The 15,763-nt window shown below is 41.1% G+C and overlaps 2 protein-coding genes across 2 annotated transcripts in view; one reads left to right on the forward strand and one right to left on the reverse strand.

The window, feature by feature from the left end:
• Positions 1–242: 242 nt before the first annotated feature.
• Positions 243–8,380, reverse strand: LOC105841339 (uncharacterized). Its single transcript, XM_012688671.4, has 6 exons — positions 7,545–8,380; positions 6,840–6,999; positions 6,371–6,606; positions 5,039–5,170; positions 4,580–4,773; positions 243–2,956 (listed from the first exon to the last, which is right to left on the reverse strand). Exons 1-6 carry the CDS (start codon positions 7,757–7,759, stop codon positions 2,430–2,432), a joined length of 1,464 nt encoding a protein of 487 aa, XP_012544125.1. The 5' UTR covers positions 7,760–8,380; the 3' UTR covers positions 243–2,429.
• LOC101740315 (uncharacterized) overlaps positions 1,468–15,763 on the forward strand; it is a 46,824-nt gene continuing 32,528 nt past the window's right edge. The window contains exon 1 of the mRNA XM_062671034.1: positions 1,468–1,708. The gene's annotated coding sequence lies outside the window, so the exon portion shown is untranslated. The remainder of the gene's footprint in view (positions 1,709–15,763) is intronic.

Genomic DNA, 15,763 nt, shown 5'->3' on the forward strand with positions numbered 1-15,763 from the left:
CAATATTTAAAATAAAATGAGCCAAGAACGTTTATCGATAAAACCTACTAACATTAAAATCTTCTGGGCAGCACTAAAACCGCCATGTTTTGTGGCCAGATGACGTCACAGTGGCACGAATTTTTTGTTGACGTTTCATTTCCATAGGTTTCCTACTTCAGTGCTACGAACTAACAACTAAGTACCTACCTTACCTATGGTGTCCCTGAAGACGCATTCGGATTGTTAAATACAATCGAGAATAATAATAAAGCTTTTTTTATTCCATACAAAAATAATTAACAATTAAATTACAATATTTTCACAAACAAATACAGATATAGCTTAATTGAAAAGTTAATTAAAATTTAAATTGCATTATAGAAACAATTTGATCATACATTAATTGATATAATTTCCTTACTTAATTTATAAATACAATTAGTTAATATTAGTTAAATTATTAAATACATTCACAATCATTGCCGAAATGGCGTAAGTGTAGAATCAAGGTTTGAAGAACAGAAATATTAGCTTAGTTTATACACTTAGTAGGTTAACCCGGTAACCGTACTCGTGGAACTCAGCATAGTTCGTCGTGCAACCTAACCTAAACATCAGCTCGCTGAGTTTCTCGCCGGATCTTCTCAGAGATTCCGAGCCGGTAGTGGATTCATTTTGTAGACTGGTAGGCGTTTCGACTGGAACATTAGTTAGGTCTAATGCTTGTAATGGAAGATATTTAGAACAAGTACATAATTTATTTATTGTGGTTATTCTAAAATAAACCTTTTTATGTGTTGAGCTTATTTTTATATATTTTACATTAATTGCTAAAGGATTCTTGAACAAAGATCCTTATCAAGAAATACTTAAATAAAACCAAAAACCAATGCTGCTATTAATGATACTGATATTTGATATTTAAAAATATTATTAACTTATTAAAAACGTTATTCACGCGCGCGCTAAGGCACGTCCGGACAAGTCGATACCTAATACCAAACTCCGCAATAGTTGGTATTCCGATGCTCCTCACTTCATACGCAATTAATAGAGAGTCGATTTATCGACGGTTGGCTCTCAGAGAGTTAAAACCATTTCTGTAGCAGCGGCGCTATGTTAAGGAGTCTACGGATTTTATCGCTTAACTTCTTGATAATAGCTAGATTGACAAAAAGCGCATGTAGCGGATACGTGAGACAATAGTCCTGTTCATTTTCATCGACTCTAGACCAGAGCGGTCGTGGTTGCAGCCTTCTAGTGATCCAATGGGCCACTGACTGTTGAGTTGTTTTTTCTTAATTATCTTTAAAAAATGTAAAGAAAAACCTTTTTTTATGTAAAACTTTTTAGAGGGAGAGAAAGAGAGAGAGAGAGTATTTGGTTCTTTTTTAATGAGAGTAGACATAAAACCTCTCGCATGGCCACTTATAAAAAAGAAACATAAGAAGCAAAAGTCAAAAATAAAAAAGACTATCGCCGACCGCACCGCACGCGCTGTACACGCACACGCCGCTTATTTTTTCACATAAATATTTTCATGGACTCATATTGATCTCTATTATACGAACTCTTACTGACGACCATATTCGTCTTTGCGCGAGTGATATACAAGTTTTATAGACAATAATTTAGAAGAGTGCCGTGTCAAGTCGCCGCCATTACGCGTCGTCCAGCAGTGGCGTCGAATTCTGCAGCCTGGAAGAAGCTAGCGACGGGTTGGCAGGTACGTCTACTCCTCATAGCCTAACCTCGGCCTTCCCCTCTTTTTGTGCATCTTTAGCGATACTCGCCCCCGCAAAACTTCCTTCAAAAATATTGAACCAGCGCACCGCCGTGGTAAAAATTTATAAAGAGTTTTTCCCACTAGTATTCTTTATTGTGCACCAACAAAAGAAACAATGCGAAACATGAAATACAAAAAAAGTACAATTGGCGGTCTGATCGCTAAGAGCGATCTCTTCTAGACATCCATCAGGTGGAAAAGAATATTTTGGAAACTAATTACACGCGGTGTACCGATAAATTGAAAACGAAATGACTTCATCATCTCAATTTACATCCATCCTCATTGAACACAATGTTAAGTTTGATTTACGGTCCTTATTTCCGACAGTATACGTGAGAAAATCTTATTGCATATCCTGGCTTTCACATAAACAATCCAATGAGTTTCTCGCCGGATCTTCTCAGTGGATCGCATCTCCAATCCGGCGGTAGATTCAGCGAAGCACTTCTCTTGCCAGGGCCAGTGTTAGCAATTCTCTCAGATAGAGCCCGTGAGCTCATCTACTGGTCTTATAAGTAGCTGATATCGTCCCTTAGGACACCAGCCATTAGGTAGGTAATGAATGTCACTATATACATCAAATTTCATTTTTTCCAGTAACATTTAACTTTTAAATGGTACATTCATGTTTTAATGTAACATTTAACATTAAACAAACTTAAACTAGACCATTTGAGTTATTCCCAGAAACATTAACTTCGACTTCTTCATCAGTTTTCCCGACTTCTCTCTCTGCCGTTGCAACGTCAACTTTTTCAGTGGATTTCTTGTCTGTCGCCGCGCTATCGGCGATCGTAGTTTTCGACAGCTGCCTCAGAATGTTCTCGAAGATTCTCGGAGCGCTTTTCGTGTTGGGTAGCGATATGTCCGTTTGTGTTGCCGCAGTCACGCTCCAGCCGTCTTCGTTCGCTCGTGAAGGCGCTACGGTTTCCCTGAGATCAAGCTTCAGTGACTTCTTTTTTATTTCACATTCAGAATCGATTTTTATTTCGTTTCGAAGTTCGCTCTGGCTACTTTGCCTGGAATGCCTTTCTATGGCGTTAGTGAGGACGTTGCTGAGAACGTGGGCACATTTGATCATGCTTTGCGTCTCCCTCGGAGTCAGATGTAAGCCTTCGCTACGAATGATGTTGTTCAATTCTTTTACTTTGCTCGGCGATCGAACATGAAACTCTGGAGATGTATCTGAAACGAATTACGAAAATTATAATTTTTCTAGTTTGATTTTTGAGACCTTGAAATAAAATGTCTTTTTCTTTACAATTATTATGATGATTTTATTATATATAATGATTAAGCAATTTCATTAATGTCACATATCTTGGTTATGTCTGGGTTTTTTTAAAGAAAACTATCTGCTTTGGCTCAATGCCACTTAAACGAGACTCAACAACTTGAGACATGAGTACTAAGGTCTCCATTTTAACAGTACAATGGCTGAACCGCCCTTCAAACCGAAACGCATTACTGCTTCACTGCAGAAATGGGCAGAGCGGTGGTACCGGGAGTTTCTCGCCGGATCTTCTCAGTGAGTCGCGTTTCCGATCCGGTGGTAGATTCTGCGAAGCACTGCCCTTTGCTAGGGCCAGTGTTAGCAACACTCCAGTTTGAGCCCCGTGAGCTCACTTACAAGTTAGGGCGAAGCTGAAATAGCCTCTCAAGGCTATTAGCATGGGTAGGAAAAAAAAAAGGTGTTTTGTGTTTAAATTTATTTGGGACTGAGAAAAGGATAGACTTATTGACTCACTCCGAAGTTTGATGATGCACTTTTGAATTTTCTCGCTGACGAGAGTTTTATGTGCTGATTGATCAGCAGTAGCCACAACTATTTGTTTTACCGCACGCTTCGTTGCTTCGTTTGTACACGCGCAGTTTTTCTTGGAGCGTCAATAGATGGCGTGGATTGTGGATTGAGGAAGTAATAAGGAAAAGGAATTCCCAACAATGAGCTCTAGTCTCTAGCAATCACCCGATTCTGGATTGACTGACCATCGCAGTGCTTCTGGTTGCGAATGTCTCTCATCAACCACGATGAGGCATGGCTTACAAAAGCTCAGCGTCAGATACCGCCGAGTGAGAACGGTGACTGAAGTGACTACAATAAACCGCCAGAATTTTTAACGAGGGCTGAAAGGCTGTTTGGTTCAAGCGACATTTTTGCAAGTTTACAGCAGAGCCATTTAAAGTTTAAGGATTTGGAAAAAATATCATAACAAACAAAAGTTCTTCAGCTATTCGAATGAGGTCAAATTAATTAAAGTTCAATTAAAAAAATCGAACTGTGGGCTTAGGCTTAGTGCGAGTTTTTTTAACTTTTTCGACAGCGTAAAAGTTAACTTTATATGGAGTTGGAAAGTTTTCCTACGTTTGCCGCTAGGGGCGCTGTTCCAACTCCATACAAATTTGAGTTAATTTTTACGCTATCGAGAACGTTAAAAACTCGCACAGGCTTTGTACACAAAACTGCGATGCGAATTCGCAACACACATAACTGCAACACGGATTGCTGCAATGCGATTTCGGACGGCAAGGCGTTTCCCTTCCACAATTGACGTTCGATTCCACAACCCTTTAACATCGCAGGAATGCGCGATGCGAATCAATTCGCAAGTTCTTGTGATGCGTCGTGGGAGCTCGTAGATTTTTACGAAGCGACGTCGCATCGCAGTTTTGTGTACAAGCCCTAAGCACACTGTTGATGCTGATACCAAATAAACCCGGGCCTTTAATTACAAAAATAAACGTCGCGTATTAATCGAAATGTCGCTCAAACCAAACAACCTTTCATCCTTCGATACGTCATCTCACCAAGATCGGCCGGGTCCAAAGTCCCCGTGCGGTAAGGCGTCGGGCACTGGTCGTAATACTCCTGCAGTGACACTCTGGACATAGAGCCGTTGTACTTGGCCCAGAAGCTCTCCCACTCTCCGCTTCGGTCCCTGCACTCTTCGACCTTGGTGTCGTCCGTCTCGCTGCTGTCCTGCCAAGTGCTGACGCAACAACTGAACGGACGGCGCAAACAAAACACGTATATATTTTTTTGGGTTGAGGTGGTAGGACCTCTTGTGAGTCCGCACAGGTAGGTACCACCACCCTGCCTATTTCTGCCGTGAAGCAGTAATGCGTTTCGGTTTCAAGGGTGGCGCAGCCGTCGTATGCAGGCAGGGTGGTGGTACCTACCCACGCGGACTCGCAAGAGGCCCTACCACCAGTAAATTCCTATTACCACTGCCACGATTCTCGTAATGCTGATAATCGAGGGTTTACCTGGAGAGCTGCAGGTCTTGGGTCCGGGGTGACGTGTCCGTGGGCGCGCCGGCTCCCGGGGAGTGGTCCGCGGACGACAGCCCTGAGTACTCCGGCGACACTGACGAGTAGCCGAGCTCCGCTTCGCACCTGCTACAACCGGAGATGGGACGTCGCCGCACGCGTGACGTCATTTGTGGCCAAAACGAACAATGTGCTCGCTTAATAGATCGCGCACCAATATACAACGACGCAGCGACGTCACGGGTTACTTGAAATATCTATTAACTGGGATATGTAACTATACTGAGACCTTAGAACTTATATCTCAAGGTGGGTAGCGCATTTACATTGTAGATGTCTATGGGCTCCATTAACCACTTAACACCAGGTGGGCTGTGAGATCGTCCACCCACATAAGCAATAAAAAAAGAAAAGAAAAAAGATCATGTTTACGTGAAGATGAAAATCCAAGGTAAACAAGATCTTAAGATTAGTTATTTCTGTGTGTTAAGAAATATGTACAGAGGTCTAGAAATATTAATTACTAGCGACCCGCCCTCGCTTCGCTTTGGAAACATTAAATTTTATCCTTGATAGCTGAGTCTCGCGATTTTACCCGCGGCTATTGTCGTACCGCGGGTGATGCCGCGGGGTTAAGCAAGTTAAAAAAAATTAGCCTAAGTTACTCCTTATATCATCAGTTACTTGTCAGTGGAAGTCCCGTCAAAATCGGTCCAGTCGTTCCAGAGATTAGACGGAACAAACAGACAGACAAAAATTGTAAAAAATGTTACTTTGGTGTATGTACCGTACCGTATATATATTCATATGCATGTAGTAAAAAGCGGCTATTTCAATATTACAAACAGACACTCCAATTTTATTTATATGTATGTATAGATGTTGAATTTTTCAACGTTTCTCATGAAAAATTAATAATTTGCATAAGTGACGTTATCGCACCGTATGTGCGAATTATGTTGATGTACAGCTCATTCTATATGTTATTTCTTACCAGAGCCTGTATGCATAAACGAGAATGTCGCTCTATTGCCAAACATGACAACATTGTGGTTATATGCGACATATCATAAGGGTTGAGCTGGAGTTCGACCATTCCACCATAAAACAATCATCGCTGAGTATCTGGCGGCGGTTAATGAGCCGGACTTAAGGCTTCAGCGGCCTCCAAGAACTAAATATCTTCCAAGAGCACTGCCGTGGAAGGACGCGGGACCCCACCATTTGTATTTTGCCCAAGAAAGCCTCACGAAGCCACGAACCTCAGCATTGAGAATTATCGATGCAAGGAGAAAATACGACACCCTCACTGCATGTTCATTGTCTTACCTGTAGTAGCTGGAGGTGAGAGTATTATCGCACGAGAGGTCCCTGCCGCGCGAGGTGGTGCTCACTTGACTTTTCTTCGATTCAACAAGTCTGTTCTTCCTCTCCGTTCTCTGGACGTGCATCTGGTTCTGCAAGGAGACACTCCGCGTATTCTGGCAGAGTCTCGGCCTGGGCGTTGACGTCGCCAAAGCCCTGAATCTTCCGTATTTTAATGATGGATCTTCGCAATCTGAAATCTGGGCGTTGATTTGCAAAATGTATTTTGATGACGAAAGTCCGTCTAAATTATTGACCGTTATTCATCTAAGGTTGCACCCAATCTGTTGAGCATTTGTCGAGTACGTATTTCATTAGAACAATTGGTAGCTGCCTGCGGGATTCGCATCCCGATACAGTCTGGTCGTTTGATACAAACGCACCAGGCGTTTTATTCATTAGGTCGTGACGACTTCAAAAAAAATCATCTCACCTGCGAATAGTCCAGTGACATGTCGTCTTCTACCGAGGTCTCATGTCTTTTGGTGACCACCGGTCTCGTCTTTTGTGACTCGAATATTCTCTTTGGTCTGGCCGGCTCGTTGGCAGGACGACAGAGGTACGATCCTGGCAGGGAATTGGCTCGGTCGCTCCTGAAATCGGCAGTCAGATAATCAAAATTGGCGTTTGGAGATCATCAATTGTATATTCCATCGGTTCTTATTTGATGCGTTTTTGAGAGGGAGGCGTTGGATGTGAAAGATAAACCAGAAAGATAAGAAAGATTTAAGCATCTTGGCGCCGATCTATCATCTGCCTTCGTAGAGTTCTGAAATTCTTTGGCCACAGTGCCAGAAAGAATGACGGCAACTTGGAGAAGCTAATGGTGATTGGCAAAGTGGACAGAAAAAGATCACGTAGTAGAGGCCCGATACGTTGGATTGACCAGATCCGCACTACTCTCTTATATCACAGTCCAAGATGATCTACACTCAGTGGCAGACAGGAACACATGATGTAGAGTCCTCCACAAATGAACTCTTGTTCCGAGGATGTGGTCACGACCCTCAGCATTGAGGAAACCGTAGCGACGATGATGATGAAGAAGCTGGTTTTTATGTTACATTCACAGAACTTTAACCACAGAGCAAGTGCGCAGTTATAGCCGCTTGAATCGAGGTGTGACAACTTCAGTTACCGTCTGGTTATCTGCTTGCCCGTAAGGGTGAAGTCTAGAGGGTGAGTCCGGGCACCGTGCTTCGGCGTTGAGCTCAGCGAGTGCGGGGCGGGTGTAGGAGGCTTGACATCCCTGATGCTGCTTCTTCTTGAAGACGCAGAGTTTCGCCTGGACCCTGGTCGGGAGCGCGGCACGTCAGGTTCCACGTCTTCCGGGGAGCGATTGCTGAGCTGCATCTTCGGAGACAAGTTCTTTGATTGAAGAGCAGTAATTTAAAATGACTTTTTAGTGAAAAAACAGTTCTGAATTCGTCTAAAATCGCAGTAATCGGTACGTGTACAGAAGGAAGCTCCGCGGTGAACTGTTAGAGTTTATTTCTGGGGCCGCGTCGATACGCGCTTCAATGAACATGGAACAGCGTTCACAGTCACGAGAGGAGCGTTTGTTCGGTTCGAAACTGATTTAATCTTCTTTAGATGAAGGGCACACGACCCGGCTGCAGTTACTGCATCCCTGATAGCCATCATTTTGTCGGTTGGAATAGCGCCCCTGTATCCTCTTGAGGGGGAGGTGAGGGGAGTGAGGGCGTCACCAGCGCTCTTATTATTGTACCAGCGATCACCAACCAGATCTACTGATAATTAAAGCATATTATGTGCTTGCGTGGGTGAGAGCAAACGGCTAGCTTATTTCTGCCGCGATGCCGTCGTGTCTTCCGGTTCCAACGTTGAGGCAGTCGTTATAATACATGTACTAGTGTTCCCCTGGTAGTCGAATTTCGACTATAATTAATTGAAATAAATAAGTTTGAACATTATCATGGCTCTATTGTCAAAGACTATTAATCTTCTATAATGACAGATTTCGCCAAGACTACACTATAGACAAATATGTTAACAAAGACAGTGATAAAGACAAACAATATTAATCTATTCTCAATTTGACCACAGACTTTAACAATAACAAGAGTTTGACAATAAACAAAGAGTATGCATGCGCGTGTGTGTCAAATACATGGTAGTGTCTGTAATGTTTATTTTTGTTGATTTAATGTAATTTATGTGCATAATTAAAAAAAAAAATGCATTCTGCACTCATTCTCTATAATTTCTATAAGTGTGAGAAATGTCATACTCCTCCGTCCGCGCTATTTTCGTAAAAATGGGTACAAAGTTTTTGCTTCACGTATAGCAACGGGCCTTGACTATGGCTTGGCGTAATGGTCTCCTTACCAGGCCATAAAATCTTTAAAAAAAATTGAACCTTATTGGTAACTTCAAAATATTTGTCTTGGACTGTCATGACTTGGACACTTTTAAGACTTATTTACATAGATAGGTTTCCTACTTCAGTGCTTATTTATCAATCCGAACGCCTTTTCAGAGATGTCGTACTTTGTTCGTATAAGAAATAATAATTATTTATCAAATGTTGCATACCATTGATAGAAGCGGTATTGTCATGTCACAGGTTACATTTTGTAGTGAAACTTCTTTAAGTGCGTTGAGAGTAAAATTTAAGTCGCGACAGATTCGTTACGGCTACAGAGAAAAAATAGAATTTAGGAAGACCGAGAGTGAGAAAATAGACAGAGTGGCTCGCGAACCACTCGACCGTGGAGAGAGGGAGGAAGTGAGCTGGGTCGTTTCTCTTACACATATTCTATTTACGGGCGTCGACCGCTAGATGCCTTGTTATTAGTTTCTCATTGCTCCAGTAGGCAGTAACATATCAACTATCTTATATTTTATTTTTAGTGAAAGATTTAAAAAATATATACATATTTATTTTTCTACAGATAAATGATGAAGAGGTCGTTTCTCTTATACACAGCATTTCTTATAACAAGAGAAACTTTGGTTTCAGGGTGAAAAATAAAGCAAATCTCAATATTACACACGGCAAAAGAAGTTTCACTTCTTTCACGCTTCCAAGGTGAACAGGCACGATATTTTTATTTTGTCAAGGCAATAATTGCACTTTTTTATGCTGCTCATACGGTATACGCCATCATCTTAAAAGCTATATGACATTACGATTATAAAATACAGTTTTTTTTGCTTTTACAAAATGGCGATTTATTTAAAAATCGCTCCCCGCTCCGCTACCCCTCGAGCCGTGGCCTTGATTAAGGGTTGGACCACCCCGTCCACTGGGGCGTAAGACACCGACCGCTTACACACTCCACCTGTTGACATTTAAAGTTTAATATAACTTATTAGCTCACAGCGAGACCGGACCACGGACATCAGCACTACTATACTATTAGCACGATCTGAGTTACGCACGCAAGCTAGGTTAAACTTAAATTTAAATAAACAAAAGCCGGGGTCATTGTGGTGGTTCAATTTATATTTAATTGTCATCAAAATTTACTTGTTGAATGTTCGCAGTCCTCCCTGGTCCCCATACTGATGGTGTACCCCAAAAGGTTGAGCGCCATTCGAAATCCCTCGCTCCTAAACAAAACAATATATTTGCACCTAATATGTACTATAATGCACGTAATTTTACGCAATCAACACATCTTAAGTTAGCACGCGTCAATCCCATAAAATTTAATCAGTTAATACTCCTTAGAAGTATAGAGAAATGAATGAGATATTGTTACGCGCTGGGGTTCGGGATAAATAAATCTTTCACCGAAGTACAAATTACAATTCTATTTGACTTCTTCCGCTTCGCTTCAGGTGATCCGTTCACTGTTTCGCTTCGAGTAGAACCGCTTACTAACTGCCTTCGTGTCATCTCTGCAACGCTTTTATAGTCTACACGAAACTCTACAATTATAGAGAACATTCCCGATAAGGCGAGTCGTTTCGATATGTGTTTCCGTTATTTGATAATAGATGGCGTTACACTTCACGAGCGTTCTCATTCAAAAATTCAATTAAAAACTAGTTATTCAAAAACAAATTCATAGCGCTTGAAAGTAAAAAAAGAATTGCGCATTCCTCTATACGAGGGCTGCACTAAAAGTATCGGGAATGGAATATTTCCACTGTTCCTGTCATATTAAAATCTGTTTAATTGAAAACTCCTTGGTTTTAAAAATCGAATACCATTTATTTATTTAAAAAAAGATTCTCGGTCTTGTCACGAGGTTTTGTCAAACTTGTTTAGTCGTTGAGAAAATGGAATTAACTCGAGAAAATTCAAGAGCGATGATTTATTATGACTTTCGAAGTGGTTTAACACAAAAACAGTGTGTTGACCGGATGATTTCTGCATTTGGTGATGAATGATGGATTTTTTGGATGGGGCCCAAAACCACAATTTATCGCTGGTTTGCTGAGTTTCAACGTGGACGTGTCAAGCTCAGTGTTGATCCCCGTCAAGGTCGTCCAAAAACTGCAGTCACCCAAGAAAACGTTGATGCTGTGCGTAAGCTGATTGAGGAAGATCGACATGTTATATTCCGCGAAATTCAGGCAACTTTAGACATTGGCATGAGTCAAATACAAATAATCTTGCATGAACAATTAGGGGTAAAAAAGTTGTTTTCCCGATGGATACCGCATTCGCTCTGTGAAGAGAAAAAAGCGGCTCGCGTTACTTGGTGCGTCAGAACTCTCGAAAGATTCCACGCAGGATCCTCAAATGCTGTATACAACATTGTATCAGGTGACGAATCCTGGATATACGCGTACGAAGCCGAAACAAAAAACCAGTCACGAGTTTGGGTGTTCGAAAATGAGTTAAAGCCAACAAAAATTGTTCGTTCACGGAGTGTTGCAAAAAAAATGGTGGCCACGTTTGTCTCCAAAACCGGCCATGTTACGACTATTCCTCTTGAGGGACAAAGAACAGTTAATGCAGAATGGTATGCTAGCATTTGTTTGCCACAGGTCGTTTCTGAACTCCGTAAAGAGAACTGCAACCGCCGCATCATCCTCCATCACGACAATGCGAGTTCTCACACCGCGCACAGAACAAAAGAGTTTTTAGAGCGAGAAAACATAGAATTATTAGACCATCCGCCGTACAGCCCCGACCTAAGCCCTAATGATTTCTATACTTTCCCTAAAATAAAGAATAAATTGCGTGGACAGAGATTTTCATCACCTGAAGAAGCTGTGGACGCCTACAAAACGGCCATTTTGGAGACCCCAACTTCCGAATGGAATGGTTGCTTCAATGATTGGTTCCATCGTATGGAAAAATGTGTCAAATTTCGCGGAGAATACTTCGAAAAGCAATAATTACATTTTTAAATAGTAATGTTGTGTCACTTCGTTAATTCCCGAAATTTTCATTGCCGCCTAGGTAGCTTAATAAAATTATAACGCAATGTAGTTACAATTATTGAAATTTTTGGAGTCGGTATCAGCCAAGGGAGCTCTGTAAAAAATGACAAACTTTCTATATAATAAACGATTATTTCCTTTGTAATGATATGTTTGTATTTGGAGATACCGCTCTTTGGTAACAAGTAACTATGCCATTGCCGGTCCCAAGCCCGGATGAGAAAAGAGGAGGGTTGGCGTCGGTATGCCACCTACCCGGCCGTAAAGATATAACGCCGAGCAACGGGTGGCGGTCATCATCATTATCATTATCATCAGCCTTTATCTGCTTACTGCTGGACATAGGCCTTCCCCAATGCCTTTCACATAATGCGGTCCTCCGCCTTTCGCATCTAACGTCTTCCCGCCGTGCACACTAAGTCGTCGGTCGACTAACCCGAACTAGGACTTCAGTAGCCCAGAGGAACTAAATCGCCTCTGAAATTCTGCTGTGGAAGGACGCGGGTACCCATCACTAGCCATTTTCCCAAGAAAACTTTTACGTATGTACTCCATAAAGGTCACGATCCTCAGCACTTATGAACACGACGCGCGGAGGTAACAAGTTTAGTGATTACAACTAAAAGTACCTAGTAGTAATTGCATTAATATATACTTAAACAAAAAGTAGGAATTTCATCACCAAGCAAATCGTTGTTTCCTGCGAGCCGGAACTTATAAGCTCTTTTCTTTAAAAATATTTCCTAAATAAATACATCAATATGGATGTAAGTAGATGGATGAAGTTAAAAGAAAAATCTAACACAGTCCGACACGCATACACATGTTGCAGTGACTATCACGTAAAAGACATATTTGAAAATGTCTTTTTAGGAACGTATAATTAATTGCCCGCAGGTTGAGAGCCTAGACCTAAAAATCGACATATTTTTGCAGCGATCGTTAAGGAAACTGAAACTTGTTCTATCGATTCAGCTCGTAGACAATTTTGAGAACGCATTTTATATATCGCACACCTATTGAATTGAATATAGCATAGAGAGAATATTAGAAATAGCTTAACTAAAAATTTTAAGAAGAGGAATTTCAAAGTTCGATCGATTTTCACGTGATTTCGGATCCTCCCGATCCTCTAACGGTTCTTTTAGGTACCACAAGCACCGGTCATCGTTCAATAAATTAATCCACAGACACAGCCCATTCAAATTGTCGCCGGAACTTCTCAGTTGGTCGCGTTTCCGATCCGGCAGTAGATTCTGCGAAGCACTGCTCATGCTAGGGCCAGTGTTAGCAACACTTCCGGTTTGAGCTGCGTGAGCTCATCTCGTTCGGTAAGGCTGGCATAGCCTCTAAGAGCTACCAGCTTAGATAGGAGAAAAAAAAAGATCGACTTATGAACATATATTCCATCAGTTTATAAAATTGAAGAGTCTCTTTTAGTCTAGAAAAGGACAAAGTACTCTTTCCGTCTCTTATAAATAAAGCGCTTATCTAAATGTTTAAAGAAAAACTTAAAGATTACAATTCTTCAATTACATTTTTAGCGGTTACCAAAATACAAGAATTTTGGATTAAGCCCCTTGATGTACAGTTTTACTGCTATTACGCAAGTCGGTGACGCGATCAAAAAAAATCCTCTAACAATAAGTGCTTAACGCGGCTAAAGAAGTTGTCACTTCAAAAATTATGAAAAACACACTCGGACTGCAACATCCGTACGCCGATACACAAATATGTACTCACTTTCGTTGGCGAGTATCGGAACCTGTTCGTAAAGAGAAAATTAACGAACTGGTCCCAGAGATTGAGTGACGTCACCCGCATTTTGTCTTTAGCACTTAGCGCTATGATACGCAGACGCAGGCCTAAAGATCAGTGTGCTTAGAGCGAGCTTTTTAACGTTCTCGATAGCGTAAAAGTTAACTCAAATTTGTATGGAGTTGGAACGGCGCCCCTAGCGGCAAACGTAGGCAAGCTTTCCATATAAATTTGAGTTAACTTTTAAGAGCTTGAATTAAGTGTCTTGGTTTGTCGCGGGTTCTAATTAAAATATCGCCGAAGCACGCCCCAGTTGACAGCGACCACGGAAACTGTGAAGTATTTGAGTTTTTTTTTTAACATGGGTTGGACTGGATAGTATACTGAGACTTTAGAACTTATATCTCAAGGTGGGTGGCCATTTACGTTGTATATCCAGTAACCACTTAACACCAGGTGGGCTGTGAGCTCGTCCACGCATCTAAGCAATAAAAAAAGAAGAAAAAAAGATGTTACAAATAATATAATGACAATAATAAATAACTGGAAACAAATCATGCAAGGTCATGCTGCCTTAAATTAGGATTCCCTGTGTTATATGGATCAGAGACTGACATACATACTTATGTATGTATAAATATATACCATATCTTCTATATGTCAATACGTGAAGCAAAAACTTTATACTCCTTTTTACGAAATTTGCGCGGACGGAGGTGTATGAAATTTCCCGCACTTATAGAGAATATAGGAAAAGAGTGCAGAATGCAATTTTTTTTCTAAATTATGCATAAATAAAACATTAAATCAATAAAAAAACATTACACACTACCATGTACATGACATACACACGCATACATAATATGTATATACTCTTTTGTTTATTGTTAAAGTCAACAAATTGAGAATAGATTAATAGTATTTGTCTATAGTGTAGTCTTGGCGAAATCTGTGATTATAGAAGTATAATAGTATTAGACAACAGAACCATAATAATGTTGAAGAGTTCGACGAGCGAACTAACCCACAGACACAGCCCACTGAGTTTCTCGCCGGATCTCCTCAGTGGGTCGCGTTTCCGATCCGGTGGTAGATTCTGCGAAGCACTGCTCTTGCTAGGGGCAGCGTTAGCAAATTCTGTAAGGTTGAGCCCGTGAGCTCACCTACCCGTCAGCACGAAGCTAGAATATCCCCTTAGGTAACAATAAATAGGCAGGGAAAAAGGTTCACCAGACTACGCATTACAAAAAGCTCAGTAAAAGTTCACCAACACGTTAATAAGCCCATTGAATTATTACGCAACGCTGCAATCGTTTCGAGTGACCAAATTTTTGGTTTGCTCTCTATTACACTTGTAAAACGCACAGGGGCGCACTCAGGCTTATTCGACTGCTTACTTTCGTTGAAAAAACCTTTGTTGAATCCATGATCTGAATTTGTTTGGGGCCAAAGACGGCGAGGATGAGATCGCGCCCGTGGACACACGCAGTTGACGTAACAATTGTCCTGTATACATAGTAAACAAACAATAAATAAATAAAATATTTGTTGTCTGTAAAGTCGGTTTACGGACGACAGGTTTACGTGATAACGTCAGTAGTGGAACTATTCGAACTGCTAGCTGTGACGTCACGCGTGAAGAGAGATAAATGTGTCACAAGCCAACTGCCAAGCCAATGTGCCAGCGACGCTGCTTTATGAGCGACGCTGACGTCATTATTTTAAGAATGCCATGGAACCAGCCGTATCGGTCTTATGTTCAAACGTATATAAGTATGGGACTGGATGACCGTGCGTGATTTATTCACAGTTAAACAAAAATCTTCAAATTTTCTGTATCCGTCATCCCTCTCTTCTAGACAACAGTAGAGAACTGTTCTAGTCAATCACAAATATTGTTATGCCGATAAGAGCAACGCCATCTATCGTTGAACGGCGGAAACGCATATCGAAAATACTCGACTTGTCAGGAATGTTCTCAATAATTCTAGGGATGTCGTATCGACTCTAAAAGCGTTGTAGGGATGTCACGAATTGTAAAGTGCTCTGTAAATGTTCTGTTAAATAGTTAGAAGAAGTTTTATTAATCCCGAACCCCAGCGCGTAACAATATATAATTAAAAGATTATCGTGGGATATTATTCAGAGTTCGTCCCCGTTTAGTTTGTGCAGGTATGATGTAGTCCACTTATGTACATTCCACTAGCGAGGAGATTTTGGCTTGCGCAACGATGT

This window comes from Bombyx mori, chromosome 11, assembly GCF_030269925.1.
Source record: "Bombyx mori chromosome 11, ASM3026992v2".
NCBI classification, from domain to species: Eukaryota; Metazoa; Arthropoda; class Insecta; order Lepidoptera; family Bombycidae; genus Bombyx; species Bombyx mori.